A 17,544-nucleotide genomic window follows, 5' to 3' on the forward strand; every position below is an offset into this window, starting at 1 on the left:
ATGTGCTAAGTAAACTGCTGGGGAGGGCACAAGAAATAGTCAAGGTGGGCATACATAGTAAGCCATCGGTGTGTCTTGAGAGGGGCCCAGAGCCCATTTTTGAGATCTTAAAGCAGCACTTCAGTGACACTGCCTGTTCAAGCATGCCTTTAGCTGATTTTTATGCAACACTACCCAACTCAGGTGAAACACCGTTTGATTACTGGCTCAGGTTGAACAGAGCCATGGAGGTGACTGAAGACTGTCTGAAGAGACAAAATAAGTCCTTTGCATATCTGACGAAAGACCTGACTGCTATGTTTATCCGCCACTGTCCAGACTCAGAACTGTCTCTTATTTTCAAGTGCAAGCCCCTGCAGCAGTGGACGGTTGCTGATGTGCACGAGAAATTGCTGGAGCATGGCAAGGACCGGAAGTGCACCCCTCAGTTTAGTGCAGTCAGTGCCTTAAGTTTTCAGCAACAGGAGGTGAGTCCTAATGTGCAGCAGGCGACAGGCAACAGTAAGTGTATTACACCATCACCAACCTCTACCTCAGCATCACTTACCGACCTTCATGCAAAACCACCTACTGATCGTCTTGATCATGTGATAGCCCTGTTAGAGAAAGTCCTGGAGGGACAGCCTCGACAAGCAAAGCTGCCTGTTAAGGATGATGTAAGGGTTCCCCGAAACCAAACACACAAAATTGTTCCTTGCGTGATTTGTGGTGACACTGAACACTCTACGTATCACCACTGTAGAGCCCATCAGCTATGTTTCATCTGCCATGCTGGCGACCACACACGGGCTCAATGCCCCAGGGCAGTGTCTGTCAGAGTGAGGGGGCCTGAATCAGCCACCCAGCAGCTGGGAAACTAGATGGCCTACATGTGGAGGGGGCAAGTGTTAGGCCTGAAATCGCCCCCAAAGAGGATGATTTTGATGATTTAGAATCTGTATTACACACTGTTTGTGAGGAGCGCCAGCTAGGCCGGAGACCCATTCTTCAGAACACACACAGACTAAAACAGCATGATGAGCTGTTCTATGAAAATGTGACCCTGGGTGGCAAAGTGTCTGTTAAAGCCATGCTTGACAGTGGCTCTATGGCCTGCACCCTCAGCACCAATATGATGCCCCAACTATTACATCATGCAGTGCTGCAGACCCCCACCTTGCAACCCACGGATGTCGTCCTGATTGGCTGTGGTGGTTCGAGGACAGTTCCATCAGGTGTGTGTGACTTTACAGTGGAGATATATGGCTGTAAAGTTGTTGTGCCAATGTTGGTGATTGCAGGGCAGAGTGAGGACCTCATTTTGGGCAGTAACCTAATGAGGTATCTGGGTAATCGCCTGAGGGAAGAGGGACATTTAGGAGAGGAATGCAGCAAGACTGAGTGCGGAAGAACAGCTTAATAAAAATCTGCTGAGTTCAATGTCAGGAGTGGTGGCCCCAGGGCATGTTGGTGATAAGATCGGAACTGTCAAGCTAAAGAGAGCTGTAACATTAGAGCCCTTGACAGAACACCTTGTTTGGGGCAGGCTGCAGCTAATGAATAATGGGGAAGTGGGCAGTGCTGTCGTTGTAGAGCCCACTGGGTCAAGGTCTGGACCGAGGTCAGTTATGGTTGGGAGAACTGTAGCGCATCTAAACAGTGATGGGTGGCTCCCTGTGAAAGTGCTGAACCCCTTTGACAAGCCGATAACACTGAAACGGAACATGAAGTTGGCTGACGTGTCCCCCTGTGCAGCAGTGGAGAACTTCAGCCCCACTGGCTCCTACTTGCAACAGAACATGCAACGGTCTACTGGCTCAGCTTGGTGCCATGATGAGCAGAGTCTAGTCACTGATGTTTCCACTTTGCCAGATGTTTCACCCTCACAGGAGGTGACAAGTGGTTGTAGCCCCCTACATGCAGTGCTGCAAAATCTGGGGCTGTCTGATATCGACATTGATTCATGTGCAGTTTCGCCAACTGGCAAAGAAAAACTGGTTGGCCTCATAGCCCAGTTTGAGTCTATCTTCTCGAGAGACAAGCTGGATTGTGGCAAGGCTGCCTACATCGAATTCGAGTTGTGGACGACAAGCCATTCTGGTTGCCATGCCGACGTGTGCCGCCGACTCATTATGAAAAACTCAGACAGGCTTTGAATGACATGGAGGAACGGGAAATAATTCGGAAGTCTTGCAGTGAGTTTGCATCACCCCTGGTCTTAGTTTGGAAGAAGTCCGGTGAGTTGAGAATCTGTAACGACTTTCGCTGGCTTAATGCTAGAACTGTCAAAGATGCTCACCCACTCCCGCATCCGGCTGACGCACTGGCTGCTTTGGGAGGGAACGGATTGTTCTCCACAATGGACTTTACTTCGGGTTAGTATAATGTGGAGGTGCATGAGGAGGACCGTAAGTACACGGCATTTACGTCTCTTGGGTTGTACGAATATAATCATATGCCACAAGGACTGTGCAACAGTCTGGCCACCTTCATGAGGATGATGCTAGGCATTTTTGGGGATCAGAACTTCCTCAGTGTGCTGTGTTATCTTGACGATGTTCTGGTTTTTGCCCCGACAGAAGAATTAGCACTGGAGCGCTTGCATATGGTGTTCCAGAGACTCCAGGTTCACAACCTTAAGTTGGCTCCAAAGAAGTGCCATTTTCTGAGACAGTCTGTGAAATTCCTGGGGCACATTGTAAATGCTGATGGGATACAGTCAGACCCTGACAAAATAGCATCCATTACATCCCTTGCAGAGGCAGACCTTATGGAAGAGGGTTCGAGTGTCCCATCCCAACAGAAGGTCCGCTCATTTTTGGGGATGGTAATGTTCTACCAACAATTTATTGAGAACTGCTCATCCATCGCAAAACCTCTGTTTTGGCTGACATCTGGGGATAAAGGCCCTCGTGGTTCACGGCGAAAGCACTGGCTGGTGCGTACAAAGCTGTGTGAGGAGGACTGGACGGATGAATGCAGGGCAGCTTTCAATGAGCTGAAGCAGGCCTTGTTGGATCGAGTGCTCCTGGCCCATCCTAATTTTGAGGAGCCCTTTTTGCTCTCTGTTGATGCCTCCAGCAGTGGCCTTGGTGCCGTGTTGTCGCAAGTTCCTTCTGGGGCTTCTACATCAAGACCGATCGCCTTTGCCAGTAAGACACTCAATCATGCACAGTCCAAGTACCCAGCGCATAGGCTGGAGTTCTTTGCATTGAAGTGGGCGGTGTGCGACAAGTTCCATCACTGGTTGAGGGGTCATCAGTTTACCGTATGGACGGATAATAACCCTCTCACTTACATACTTTCTAAGCCAAGACTGGATGCATGTGAGCAGAGGTGGATCGCAAAGCTAGCGCCTTTCCAGTTTGACATAAAGTACATTCCTGGTCCTAAAAATGTGGTTGCTGACGCGCTGAGCAGGGAGCCCTTCGTGCACCCCAGGGCCTCACACCGTTTGATAAGAGTTCCATATAAGGAACTTCTGGCAGAAGCAGAGGCAGTCGCCACTGGTGGGGTTCAGGAGGCCTTCAGATGGACTGTTCACTCAGCTGATAAGGCCTCAAGCAATGACCAGCCTGTTGTTTCGCAGTGCACGGCTGTTGCACAGACAGGAATGCTGACATCTTCTGAGGTGGGAGCTGTCTTCCAGGCCCATAGTGAACATGAGTCCAGGGTGTGGCCACATGCTCTCCTTCTGCCCCAATGCTCTCAGACTGTGCTTACGCCAAACCAGTCTGATTCTGAACCCTTCTCGCGTGATGACCTAGTGGGACACCAGCGGCGTGATGATGTGCTGTGCAGAGTGATCTCCTATGTGGAAAGGGGACGGAGACCCTCGAGGAGGGAGTGGGCAAGTGAACCGGTTGATACGAAGAGATTTCTAAGGGCTTGGGACAAGTTAACTGTGAGGGATGGTGTGCTGTATCGAGTCTCCAAGAATCCCGTCTCAAAGACAAAGACTTATCTGTATGTTGTTCCGCCAACCTTGCGGCTCGCTGTACTGAAAGGCGTCCATGATGAAGCCGGTCACCAGGGACAACAAAGAACACTTTATCTGGCCAGGCATAGATTCTACTGGCCTGGTATGGCCAAGCATGTGTCAGAGTATGTACGGTGCTGCAGAAGGTGTGTTGTTAGCAAGTCGCCTGAGCCAGAGGCGAGAGCACCTTTGGAGAATATCAGAACATCAGAGCCTCTTGAAATGGTCTGCATAGATTTTTGGTCTGCGGAGGATTCGGCGAACAAATCAGTGGATGTGCTTGTGGTCACAGACCACTTTACTAAGATGGCTCAGGCCTTTCTATGCCCCAATCAGTCTGCTAAGGCGGTGGCACACCAACTCTGGCATAACTACTTCTGCATCTACGGCTTTCCGAAACACCTTCACTCGGATCAAGGAGCTAATTTTGAGAGTGTGCTCATTGCCGAGCTATTGAATGTGGCAGGTGTCCAGAAGTCTCACACGACCCCATACCATCCGATGGGAAACAGCTCCTGCGAGAGGATGAACCGTATCTTGGGCAACATGATTCGTGCATTACCCCCAAGAGCCAAGAAAAGGTGGCCTGAGGCACTGAAAGCTCTCACATTTGCCTATAACTGCACAGTCCATGAGACAACTGGCTATGCGCCATTTCTGCTGATGTTTGGCAGAGTGCCAAGACTGCCGATTGATGTGATCTTTGGCTCTGTTATTGAGCACCAAGACATCATGAACTATGATCGATATGTCCAGACATTGAGGAGGGACCTCAAAGAGGCCATGGATTTGGCGCAGGAGGTGGCTCGCAAAAATTTGAAGCGTCACACGGACCTCTACAACCGGAAAGTGCGGGGAGCCCCAGTAGCGATAGGTGATCGCGTCCTTTTGGCCAACAAAAAGGGACGTGGCAAAAGAAAACACTCTCCCAGCGATCAGCAAGTTGTCTATACAGTTTGACAAAAATGATGAGAGTCACACCTTTAAGCTGATGGATGATTCCACAGGGCAAGTGAAAGTTATGCATCGCAACCTGATAATGCCAGTGAACTTCCTCCCTCTCAGTGGTGTTTCAGTTCAGGATGATGGAGATGAGCTTTCTGAGTCTGGCTTGCTGATGGTTGGATGCGACGGAGAACCTGTCTGCAACTCATCAGTGGGCACGGCTGAATACAGGACAAGAGCTTGGGTGTCTGACTTACCGTCTGCAGTGTCCAGCGACTCGCTGATGACAGGGGTTACTCAACCAGAAGGCAGCATGGTGGATCGAGAGCTTGCCTGTACCAGTGTTCCCCCTGTTGACACTGAGGAGCAGGTAGATGCCACCTCTGGTGGTCAACATTCTGACCTGCTTATGTCTGTGGCCCCAGTTGTAGCCTCCTCTGTTTCGGAGTTGGCAGCCATTACTGACAGTGACCAGGACAATGAAGCTACGATTGAGGGTCATGTCTCAACCACAGTTGTTCCACCCAACGCAGACCCGATTGATGTTAGCAGGATGGTGGGGGACCCGTGCTAGATCGAGAGTGGGACGGTTACTTAAGCCTGTTTCCAGGTTGATTGAAATGATGCATCAGAGACCTGTTAAAGTTTAAATATTGTTGATAACTGTGAGTTGATTCTATTGTTGTTGAAGTGGGACTTTGATCTTTAGAATTGAAACTGATTATTTGTCGTTGATTTTTCTGTGTCGGAGTGGCGTACAGTTATGATGTGATGAAATATGTAACTGGCATATTTTGTTCTTTTTTGGAAGGGGTTTGGCCAACTTCTTCTTCTACTTCCTTTGGGGATAGTCCTCTGACTGAATTTTCTTTGTGACTGTACGACCTGGTATTACTGAACAGATTTATCACATGCTGATAGCTGTGGATTAGCTATTGGATTTTTTTTTTTTTTATCTTGTTCTTTTTTTTTGAGGATTATTGGGTTTTTGTCCTCTGTTTGTGTTATGGTGACTGTGGTGTACCTGATTTTTTTTAAGGGTGTTTTTTTGTTTGTGGTGTTTGTTTATTTGAGTGTGCAAGTGGAATTCAGCAGGGGGGAATGTAACAGTGTTTATGTGGTATTATTCCACTTGCCACAAATGTCAGTGTAATGGGGAAACAGCGCCCCCCCCCCCCCCTCTCTCGGTGTGGCTGGTTAGGTGAGGCTGGCTGCAGTAATCGCTGCCAGTCTGCCGTAGCCATACGAGAGGTGAGTTGTATTGTTCCGCACACAATATAGCTAAGTAGTACAGACACATAAAACATGTTTGATTAGCTGACGAGCACCGAGTGTAATAAGTGCTTAGTGGACACATGTCTAACATCAGTTTTATGTACTTTTCATTTGTTTATTAATGTGTGAAACTGTATGCTAAAGCGGAATGCTAATGAGATGTTCTGCCGTAGTGTGCTGTGCGGAGTGGTGTATGGCGAGCCTGTGCACTGATAATACACCGTTGTTTCCATTCAGGAAATAAAGTGGCAACGATCGATCAGAGACTCCTTGTCTTTTTAAAAACACTACACAACGCAGAGTTGAGGAGTCTGTTTGGGCCGAACTGTTGCAGCGGGATGAAGCAGAAACCGGTTACACTGTCACGATCTCAAGCTCTATACACACAAACAGAATTTAAACTAATAATACACAAAAATCTGATTCACAGGGAAGGATGGAAAAATCAAGTCTCTGTACTAAGACCTGTCTACAAATACAGCAACATAATTGTTATCATTAAGTCATATCAGCAACACAATCTAAACTGCAGATGTTAGAAACCTTCTTCCAAATCACTAAGTCGAAGGTAACCAGGACTGCACTGCAGTGTGACCAGTGTACCAATGGTTAGACTCCCAATGACACTGGGAGTCTGCCAATGAAATGGCTATCCACGGTATACGTTGCTCATTTCTTTCACGCTGTGTCTAAAACAACTGCACTGGTAAGTTCACAGAGTCACCAGCTTAGACTCTACATCAGACAAATCACACCAAAGTACAGCACTTATAATGTCAGCTTCTAAACATGTTTCTTGGTGACATAATGCTTTTTCAGCGTTTCCACATATTCATATTCATTCCTAACAGATGTGTAAGGGTCTGAAATGACAAGCTTTTTGTTGTTTTTGCTAATAAGACACATAAGATTCATGCATCATACCTATGAGAGCAGTCTCGTAGCCTTGTTGTTTGACAACCTTGGCAAACGTAATCTCCTGGCTGGGGAGACCTCCAGATGCTGCATTAAATAAAAAGACACCTGGGCCCTGTTTCAGGAAGCCGGTTTAGTGGAAAAACTGAGTAAGTATACCCTGAGTTAACGAAAACTCTGGTTTTTCGGTTTCACAAAGCGAGTTTAGATTAATTCTGAGTGAGTCACTATGACGACACACTCCGTGAAGCTAACCTGCCCCCTAGCAGGTTTACTACAACTAACCCTGACTGTCTCCGCCCCTTTGTCGGAAACCTGACAGTAGGAAGTGTCGGACATGGCGTGCCCCTTCCTTGAAGAGCCAGTAGATCGTGAAGCCCAAATTCTCCGCAGAGCTCTCCGCCGGGAGAGAGTGATCAGAGCGCGTTTGGACATTTTATCATTTCCTGATGATTTTCTGTGCGAACGTTACCGTTTCTCAGCACAATCTATAAGTTATTTGGATAACATCCTCAGGCCATATATTACGCATGTGACACATCGCGGACATGCTCTCAGTTCATTACGTATTATTTGTATTGCACTTTGGTTTTGTGCAAACGGGAGCTTTCTGTATAATATTGGTGACGCTGAGCACGTTTCCAAGGCTACCGTCTGTCGGGCAGTCAGGAATGTTACAGTTGCACTGAAACGTCTCCTGTACTCGTCTGTGGTGTTCCCCGGTCACAGACCCACAAGATTTATCAAAGAGGGATGCCACAAAATTGCAGGTATCAGGATGACCAAAACTTAATTTATGATGTGGTGATACTTGAACTACTACTTAAATTTTACATTTATTTTCAGGGTTCCCAGGCGTGATTGGCTGTATAGATGGCACTCACATTCCAATCATTGCTCCTTCAGTAAATGAAGGAGACTATGTGAACAGGAAGTCTTTCCACAGCATTAATGTACAGGTACATAGTTCCCTGTAGCATTTCAAACTAACAAATTATTTCATTATAGTAATGGATGCTAATTTGTGTTCTCTGCACTGTGAAGATCATATGTGATGCTGCCAACATTATCACAAATGTGGAAGCCAAGTGGCCAGGCTCTGTCCATGACTCACAAATATTCCGTGAATGTACACTGAGCACAAAATTTGGACATGGTGAGTTGAGAATACTTTAAAATATATAAAGACCAATTGCTTCAGGGACATTTGAACTGAAGTGTATCCTTCTGTCTTAGGAGAGTTCACTGGCTACTTGCTTGGTGATAGGGGGTATCCATGTTTACCCTATTTGCTTACCCCTTACCCTGACCCTGAACCGGGCCCACAGCAGCGATATAATCTGGCTAATTGCAGGACAAGAGCCAGAGTTGAAATGACTATCGGAATGCTTAAGGCCCGGTTCCAGTGCCTGCAAAGACTCAGGGTCACCCCAGAAAGGGCATGTGACATTATTGTGGCATGTGTGATTCTTCACAACATTGCCACAATTAGAGGAGAACACTGTCCTTCTGAACCAAACATCAGCAGTGATCCAAACCATGAACATCCTGACCCTCCCACGGACATACAAGATGGAAGAGCAGTCAGAGACACCATATGTCACAATCATTTCTTTTGACCCATCACCTCAACATGTTGAAAGAAGAATAAACAGATTTTTTGTTCAACTGGCTTTATTGGTCGCCTGTATTTCCTGTACACAAAGTATTAAAAGATGTAAACCTCATAAAGTGTCTCTGTTGCTTCTTCCTCTGTAACAGCTGTCAATGTTTCTTCATTATTTTCCTGTAGTAAAGAAATAGACAACATTGCTGTTCTACTGTAAACTCATATAATCTGTGGAGTATTACTCACAACTGCATGTTGGTCTGGCTCAACAGGAGGCTGCACCAGATGCAGTACACCACCACCATCAACTGATAGAATATGAGGTTTATACAGGTCACTTATAACTTACAAGGGACCAAATGGCAATTAACAAACATACCAATCACCTTACACTTCATTGTCATTATGCTCTCAAAGACAACCAAGGCTGAGGGAAGGCAAAATCAGTCGGAAAATAACTTCACTACAAAATAATTCATTATGGTGAAGAGTTTATCAGATGAATGTGTCGCACTGCAAAGGTGACTGTGAAGAAGGATGTATGCACATCATGTATTATTTTGAATTTACCCCCTATGTAGGCACTTGTGTCTTGCGGGGTTATTGACTCAGAGGATGTCCCCGCAGAGATGCCTTCGGCCACAGGGCGCCCACTGTTTTGGCTGAGGGCCAACTGCTCAGCCTCTGTGAGTGGTGGTGGTGGAGGACCCCCACCTGTTTTTCGGGCCTCCGCTTTTTTTCTGTTGGCTATAACGGGCCACATTTGAGCATACAGAGTAAGCAAATATGTACTTGTAATGTGCTCAGATAATTTCAATAAGTGCTTACAGAAAGAAAATTAATGTAGCCTCTAACTGCAATTGATTTACATGGGACAAACAGACCAAGCACTGTGGCTCATAATACAATTACACCTTACCTGTTTGGACTATATTTTTATATTTCATTTTTACTTGCTGCCAGGCACGTTTGGGGCCTGTTGGGTTGCACCTGCGCTCACATCACATCACAAAATAAAATGTATAAAATAACAAATAAAATAACATATGATAAAATAACGTGTTAAATGGGTGGAAATCCCTAGATCAATGTTTATATTAACACTCATGCATTGACTCTGTCGGCTATGTTTTGCCATGCATGCTCCCTTTCTTTTGCAGCTGTGGCTGTGTTACTTTTTTCCGCGGAATTTGCATGTTATCGGCATATGCTGCCATCAGAATTTCGGCCTCAAGCGCTGTGAAATACATTGACCGCGCCTTCTTTCCCTCCGTCTCCATGGTGACTCGCTTAATCTGTGCTCCGCTTATCAGGGCTTTATGTATCCTCGTCCGCGCGCTTCACTTGGGGTTAAAGCAACTCCGCGTTGACTGAACTAATTGTTATCAGCCTTTCTGAAACGGAATATTCCGAGTTGGACAGTTCGGGGTTACTCAACCGTGAGTGTCGTTTTTCCACTCTGAGTTTTCCAAACCGGCTTCCTGAAACAGGGCCCTGGTCTGCTATAACCAGCGATACCTGGAAAGAAAGAAAAACAAAAACAAACGTGTGACTTTAGCATGCATAAAAAAAATGACTCAATTCACAACAATGTGCATAAAGAGTTTTATAGACAGTTTTATTGTAATTGGGCTCAAAGCGATCTTAAATAATTCACTAAATGAATGGCCTCTGTTAAAGGTGGCTGTGTTTAACGCTCCTGTATTCTGGAAACTTCTCCACCAGGCCAACATTGAGCACTGCTCCTGTCAGGGAAGCTTGTTTCTGTGTGCAGCTTTTAACTGGCCTGATCGCACTGGGTATCGTCCGGTGAGAAACGCTGCCCTGCTGGGAGTGCAGAGGCTGGCTGCAGCAATGTGGTGGGTCAGCTTCACCCCTTCCTTTGCCAGCTGGTCAATATTGGGGGTCCTGCAAATCACATCATCAGCAATTACAGAACAGGTTTCTCATCAAAGCAGAATATGTCAGACTTGTCAATGCCTGAAATAAAGTTAAAGCAACTTATCTCCAGCTGTTGCCCAAGAATCTCTTACTCAGTTCTTAATGCCCAAATTTTCCAATCAATCACAAATCACCACTTTACTGTTATTTTACAAAATCAGTGTCCCTGTTTCATAAAAAAGGTCTTATCAAAGAAAAACTATGACTTAGATAAAAATCAGTAAACAAAACTAACCGGGACACGCCGCTGTGATCATTCTGAATCTACTCAAAAACACTGGAGATGAACGTAAATATTTGAAAGCACCGACGTCTTTGCAGAATTAAAGCTCTATTAAAATTCCACTCACCTTTACTGTAGCGAGATAGAGAAAGAAATATCAGAAAGAGAACCTTGACAAATAAAACTTACTGCATGGAAACAAGAGCACAGGAATAAAATCTCATTCAACAAATATAAAATGGTATGTATGTATTTTTATTATTGCACTTGGATGCAATAATAACTGCTCGACAGCAGTCATCTATAATAATATTGCCCCTACAAGCCAAAACTCCCCAATGGGCAGAACTCGACAGGAAGAGACCTTGAGTAAAACCAAGCTCGACGAAAGGCTCTTCACACAGAGGCCACAACAGGAAACAGGACAAGAAACAAATGAACAGACAAAGAAATCTTTATTCTCAATTAGTCGGCCCCAATTAAGTCAAAGGAGAATTTTAGAGCAGTACATTGAGTCAGAGGTAGTTTGAGATTGATCTAAAAATATCTTTTAAAAAAGTTCCCTTGATTTTTGTACTTAGCTCACATAGGCTTCATATTAGCGGATATTCTTGGGTAGCGTCACTTTAGTATAATAAATGCTAAATGTAGCATTAAATAAAGCAATAAATGCTGAATTTATGTTGTTTGCACAGTATCCAATACAGTGAAGTAATCCCAAATGATAATATTTCCACTGGCACAGTTTCTGGGAGAGGCTATCTCCTGTCATGGTCCTGGGTCTGTGGGTCCAGTGTTTTTGAATATTCTTTGAATTAGTTAGTTTCTGGTTATACACTCAACAAAAATATAAACGCAACACCTTTGTTACTGCTCCCATTCCCCATGGGATGGACGTAGAGACCTAGAATTCATTCCAGATACACAATATAACCATCCCTCCCAAACAGTGGTCACAAATCAGTCCAAATGTGTGGTAGTGGGCACATCTGCTATATTGAGATAATCCATCCCACCTCACAGGTGTGCCACATCAGGATGCTGATCTGACATCATGAGTAGTGCACAGGTGTACCTCAGACTGCCCACAACAAAAGGCCACCCTGGAATGTGCAGTTTTGTCTCACAGCAAAATGCCACAGATGCCACAAGCAATGAGGGAGCGTGCAATTGGCATGCTGACTGCAGGAATGTCAACCAGATCTGTCGCCCGTGCATTGAATGTTCATTTCTCAACCATAAGCCGTCTCCACAGGCGTTTCAGAGAATATGGCAGCACATCCAACCGGCCTCACAACCGCAGACCTCGTGTAACCACACCAGCCCAGGACCTCCACATCCAGCAGGTTCACCTCCAAGATCGTCTGAGACCAGCCACCCAGACAGCTGCTGGAACAATTGGTTTGCACAACCAAACAATTTCTGCACAAACTGTCAGAAACCGTCTCAGGGACGCTCAACTGCATGCCAGTCGTCCTCATCGGGGTCTTGACCTGACTCCAGCTCGTCGCCGTAACAGACTTGTGTGGGCAAATGCTCACATTCGATGGCGTCTGGCACGTTGGAGAGGTGTGCGCTTCACGGATGAATCATGGTTCACATTGTTCAGGGCAGATGGCAGCTGAGAATGTCCCAGTTCTTGCATGGCCAGCATACTCACCGGACATGTCACCCATTGAGCATGTTCGGGATGTGCTTGACCGGCGTATACGACAGCGTGTACCAGTTCCCACGAATATCCAACAACCTCGCACAGCCATTGAAGTGGAGTGGACCAACATTCCACAGGCCACAATTGACAATCTGATAGACTCCATGCGACGATGTGTTGCACTGCATGAGGCAAATGGTGGTCACACCAGATACTGACCGGTTCTGGGTCCCCAGACCCCCAATAGCGCAAAAAACTGCACATTCCAGGGTGGCCTTTTGTTGTGGGCAGTCTGAGGTACACCTGTGCACTACTCATGATGTCAGATCAGCATCCTGATGTGGCACACCTGTGAGGTGGGATGGATTATCTCAATATAGCAGATGTGCCCACTACCACACATTTGGACTGATTTGTGACCACTGTTTGGGAGGGATGGTTATATTGTGTATCTGGAATGAATTTTAGGTCTCTACGTCCATCCCATGGGGAATGGGAGCAGTAACAAAGGTGTTGCGTTTATATTTTTGTTGAGTGTATTTGCCAGTCTTTTATGAGTCCTCTCTCTTCTACTGGGCTTCCTGTAGTGTATATCCAAAATATCACAGGAACATGTTGTGCTCTTCTACCCTCTCTGCAGCCTGCTGTCCTGTTTATCTACAGATTCAGTAGTCTACCCCCCCCGACAACTGTGAACAGTTGAACAGTGAACAATCAACAGAGCCACAATCAAAGATATTCACTCCAGTATGGGAACAAAACGGCCTACAATAACAGGAGGTCAAATGAAAGAGTTCTGGGAGTAGCAGCTTGAAGAATTACAAGTTCCCCCCATTTCTGCCAATCACGTCTCTAAGAACCAGTAGCCAAATTACACTTAAGCTTCACCAGCGTCAGTGAGAAGCAACATGTTCTTACCTCAGTGAGTTATTGCCATAACAGCCGAGGTCTCCAATTCCTAGGTCATCCACCATTATCAGGACAAAATTAGGCCTGTTGGTCTCCTGCAGAGAAGCACTGTTCACCTCTAAGAGCAGCAGCAACAGAGAGGAAAGTGGCCACGTGCACTTCATGCTGTCAGAACAGAAACACTGGAAGAAAAATCTAACCACATGTAATTGTAGTGTAAAGATACACTGACAGGTACCTGTATTACAGCCAGTAGTATTCTGGAGTTTCCCACCAATGACTCTGAAGCCTCCGTCAGTCGCTGTCAGTTACCAATGAATATAATTTAACTGACCATAGTTGACCATAGCTTTGACGCTACAGTAACATTTTCACAAGCATTTCACAAACCGTGGTGAAGTCATTAACCAAGGACTGTACTCGTGTCTTCTTCTAGTGCTTTTAATCATGAATAATACAAACTGGTTATGATTCCAGCACACAGTCGAGTGAAAGGTTGACAATGAAGACTGTTACAGGCAGCATTAGCAACACGTTCTCACTCCCAAAGCGGAACATTTTACGCTAGGTGACACATCGTCAACATATTACGTTTTCGGCTACCCACCACGTTCCTAAATGACGACCTCGGAAAAATGAGGAAATATGAGAACCGTCTGGACTCAATCTACATATGTTCGCTCTTTTTCTTCAAATCGCTTAAAAACACGCTATTTAACGTTTTAAGTCCTGGTTAAGGTCGGGGATAAGGTCATGTTTAGGGCTGGAATACAGGGCTGGAACGTCTACTACCGCGGGAGTGTCATTGCACTGGTTTTCATAACCCTCCGCGTACCACAAGAACGCTGAAGGTCTCCTTTCACGTTCCTCAGAAACGCCGTGGGACGTGACAAAACGTCGGCATGTTACGCCTCGGGAGTGAGAACGGGCTGGCAAGAAAGCTGAGAAAAAGCTACTAACTCCTTTTACTGCTTTACATTATATTTTTATTACTTTTTTACATTTACACGCTTAGTCCCTTAATTTTAGAAACACGGGAAACTTGAACTGTCTGGATCAGTGCTTAGAAACCATGGTGGAAATTGTGTCCCCACACTTAAAGCAGCCACAGCCTAATCTTGAACAGGTAACAAAATCAGTAATGAGCAGTCAGACTCCAAGACTGCGGCCACTGTGGTGACGGCTGTGAAGAGTAAAATGAACATTCCTAACACCAGTGGTGGAGCGGGGGGTGGCTTACTGGGCTTAAGCCCGGGTTGTTTTGTCAGAAGCCCGGGGTCTTTTGGAGTGTAATTTTTTCATAGTTAGATGCCTGGCTGACAACTGTATAAAAGAAAAACTACACACAATATTCAAAGCACATAGTGCACACTGTGGGAATTTACAACTGTGCGTAAATCCCCCCTAATATTGGTATGATCCGAGCTCAGACACTAAGCGGGGCGGGGCAGCTGCTGCCTGCGAGTGCGCTGTTGGAGAAACTCAGCCAGGCAGACAGAGGAGAGCTGAAGTTTGAGCAGGTGTTCCAGATCTACTGGCGTTTAGATCAACTGGCGTTGGTCGAACAGATGTGTGGCAGTCTTGCGTTTCAGGAGCTGCTACCGACAAACCAGCAAAAAAAAAAAAAAAAAAACGGCAAATGTGTCATCTGTGACACTTGTGAGGTTGTCTCAAACACACTCCGTCAGTCTTGATGCTGTTGAACAACAAAATGTATAAAAATGTGGCGAGTTTACCTGGTGATATCCTCATGCGCGACGCGATCGCGAAAACAGCAAACAAGTAATACCACACCGATGTTGTTCACAGGACAGCAAGAGTAAACGATCGGGAGACTCTTGTCGTCGTTATCGTTCCCCACGCACAGTTTGTTTCTCCGAATTCAGCGTTTTTGCTTCACAACTAAAGCGAGCAGTTTACTTTGTGCCCTAACATGGACTCGAGTCAACCAGCGCCACCTCTGGCCAAGTGCCACAGCCTACAGCCAGATCAACTTGTGACACACATCTGCAGCACGTTTGAATTCGTTTCATGCACATTTGTACCTTTCAATTGTGTCTGTTTGTGCGTCATGCAAATAAACCTTTGAAATGAATGAAATGACACTAATATTTCACTAGTGTTGTAACATCACATGTCGTTAGCGTAGTCTGTCTGTGTCTTTTCTCTGCGAACAAACATGTTAGAGTTGGTTGTTATATACAGTTTGTATAAGTGTGGTTAATCTAATAAACATTTGTAAGGAGATGGCAGTTACTGTGAATGTACAGCAGTTACACAGTGATTAGTAATAAACAGTCAGACAATGACTCTGACAATCTCATTCAGTCTTGCAGATTGAATGCACCTTCTGTGGAAAGTGGTACCACACAGTGTGTGTGGACTTCCCCTGTGCAGAAGGCGACTACAAATGTTGTGCATGCTAAATAAACAGAAACAAATGATCCCTGTTGTCTTTGCTTACTGATTGTTTTCAGTGTTGACAATCCACATTGCTGGCATTGCATCTTTCAACATGTTTGTGGGTAGATTTGGATGTACCAGGGGTAAGTGCAGCCACTCAGCCTCTACTCAATGTGATCATAGCAGCAGGTGCAGATGTGTCACAAGTTAATCTAGTAGCGGGCTATGGTAGTAGTGGACTGACCTCCATTTGAAACTGCTCCAGCTGCTGTGTGATAGTGGATCTGCTACAAATTGAAGATCATATGGAAGTTTTGGAAATTAACCCTTGTATTAAGTTGAAAAACAAAAAAGTGACATTGATTTTGTTGCGGGTCATTTTGACCCGTACTGTGTAAATCCACTCAGAATTGTCAAGAAACTGCAATAAACTGCAATAAAACAATAGCAACTTTATTTTCCATTAGATAAACATGTAGAACACAGACATACAACAGTTAGACTTTCCATAACTATTTTAGGAACAATTTGGTTTTTCGTTCTTACAAACACGTATTTTGAACTTGCCCAACGTTCTCAGTTTTTCAATGCTCAACATTTTCTATTTTGTCCACATGATGGACAGAATGTAACTGTGTGCTTTCTGCAGATGTACTTCTTGCATTTCTCACAAAAAGTGCTTGTTTTCAAACAGGAACCTTCCTAACTAAGATTTAAAACAAAAGATTTCTACGTCTCCTCCAGTCTCACAAACAGATGACAAACCAAGCGACACACCTGAGTCACTGACTTTCTTAAATCCACTCACTCTCACTGGCTCTGTTTATTACTAATCACTGTGTAACTGCAGTGAATTCAAAGTAACTGCCGTCTCCTTACAAATCTTCATTGGATTAACCACACTTATACAGACTGTATATAACTACCAACTCTCCAGCCATGTTGATGGATTGCCTATATTGGCTGGAAATATCATTTCCAGAGAAAGGACACAGACAAACGATGCTTACAGGATGTGATGTGACAACACTAATGAAATATTGATGTGTCATATTTGTCCAAGGCATATTTCATTGTTATGGAAAAAGAGAATATCAAAATCATGATGACCAATTGGAGTGGTGATTTCTATGACTTTGTGTATATAATTTGGAATTTTGTACAAATGTAGGCCAATAAGGAATATATGAAATATTAGTGTCATTTCATTCATTTCAAAGGTTTATTTGCATGACGCACAAACAGACACGGTTGAAAGGTACAAATGTGCATGAAACGAATTCAAACGTGCTGCAGATGTGTGTCACAAGTTGATCTGGCTGTAGGCTGTGGCACTTGGCCAGAGGTGGCGCTGGTTGACTTGACTCCATGTTAGTGCACAAAGTAAACTGCACGCTGTAGTTGTGAAGCAAAAACGCTGAATTCGGAGAAACAAACCGTGCGAGGGGAACGATAACGACGACAGCAGTCTCCCGATCGTGTACTCTTGCTGTCCTGTGAACAACATCGGTGTGGTATTACTTGTTTGCTGTTTTCGTGATCGCGTTGCGCATGAGGATATCACCAGGTAAACTCGCCACATTTTTATACATTTTGTTGTTCAACAGCATCAAGACTGACGGAGTGTGTTTGAGACAACCTCACAAGTGTCACAGATGACACATTTGCCGTTTTTTTGCTGGTTTGTCGGTAGCAGCTCCTGAAACGCAAGACTG

The 17,544-nt window shown here is 45.1% G+C and overlaps 2 protein-coding genes across 8 annotated transcripts in view; one reads left to right on the plus strand and one right to left on the minus strand.

Moving 5' to 3' along the window:
- The window catches only part of LOC308406427 (steryl-sulfatase-like), a 48,243-nt gene that overhangs the window by 25,849 nt on the left and 4,850 nt on the right, over positions 1 to 17,544 (minus strand). For 5 of the 7 annotated variants that reach the window (XR_013973538.1, XR_013973539.1, XM_080897437.1 and 2 more), the window contains 4 exons: positions 13,436 to 13,608; positions 10,489 to 10,610; positions 10,196 to 10,220; positions 7,103 to 7,200 (listed from right to left, as the gene is read on the minus strand). Coding sequence is in view for 5 of the 7 variants with exons in the window: in XM_080897437.1 (XP_080753563.1) it covers positions 7,103 to 7,200; positions 10,196 to 10,220; positions 10,489 to 10,610; positions 13,436 to 13,590 (400 nt within the window). In the remaining 2 variants the exon portion in view is untranslated. Of the gene's footprint in view, positions 1 to 7,102; positions 7,201 to 10,195; positions 10,221 to 10,488; positions 10,611 to 13,435; positions 15,025 to 15,162; positions 16,629 to 17,544 lie in introns of those variants that run through there. The other 2 variants (XM_080897438.1, XM_080897439.1) reach the window with 2 other exon arrangements.
- Positions 7,298 to 8,814, plus strand: LOC308406429 (putative nuclease HARBI1). The gene is made up of 4 exons (XM_080897442.1): positions 7,298 to 7,863; positions 7,940 to 8,052; positions 8,138 to 8,249; positions 8,330 to 8,814. Exons 1-4 carry the CDS (start codon positions 7,431 to 7,433, stop codon positions 8,710 to 8,712), a joined length of 1,041 nt encoding a protein of 346 aa, XP_080753568.1. The 5' UTR covers positions 7,298 to 7,430; the 3' UTR covers positions 8,713 to 8,814.

Source organism: Rhamphochromis sp. 'chilingali' (assembly GCF_963969265.1).
Source record: "Rhamphochromis sp. 'chilingali' genome assembly, chromosome: 11".
NCBI lineage: Eukaryota > Metazoa > Chordata > Actinopteri > Cichliformes > Cichlidae > Rhamphochromis > Rhamphochromis sp. 'chilingali'.

Excerpts from the sequence above, each read along its gene's own strand:
- LOC308406429 (XM_080897442.1), top strand. The coding sequence starts at position 7,431 with ATGGCGTGCCCCTTCCTTGAAGAGCCAGTAGATCGTGAAGCCCAAATT. Across the intron at positions 7,864-7,939 it reads GGGATGCCACAAAATTGCAG|GGTTCCCAGGCGTGATTGGC; the intron begins GTATCAGGATGA and ends ATTTATTTTCAG. Across the intron at positions 8,053-8,137 it reads TCCACAGCATTAATGTACAG|ATCATATGTGATGCTGCCAA; the intron begins GTACATAGTTCC and ends TGCACTGTGAAG.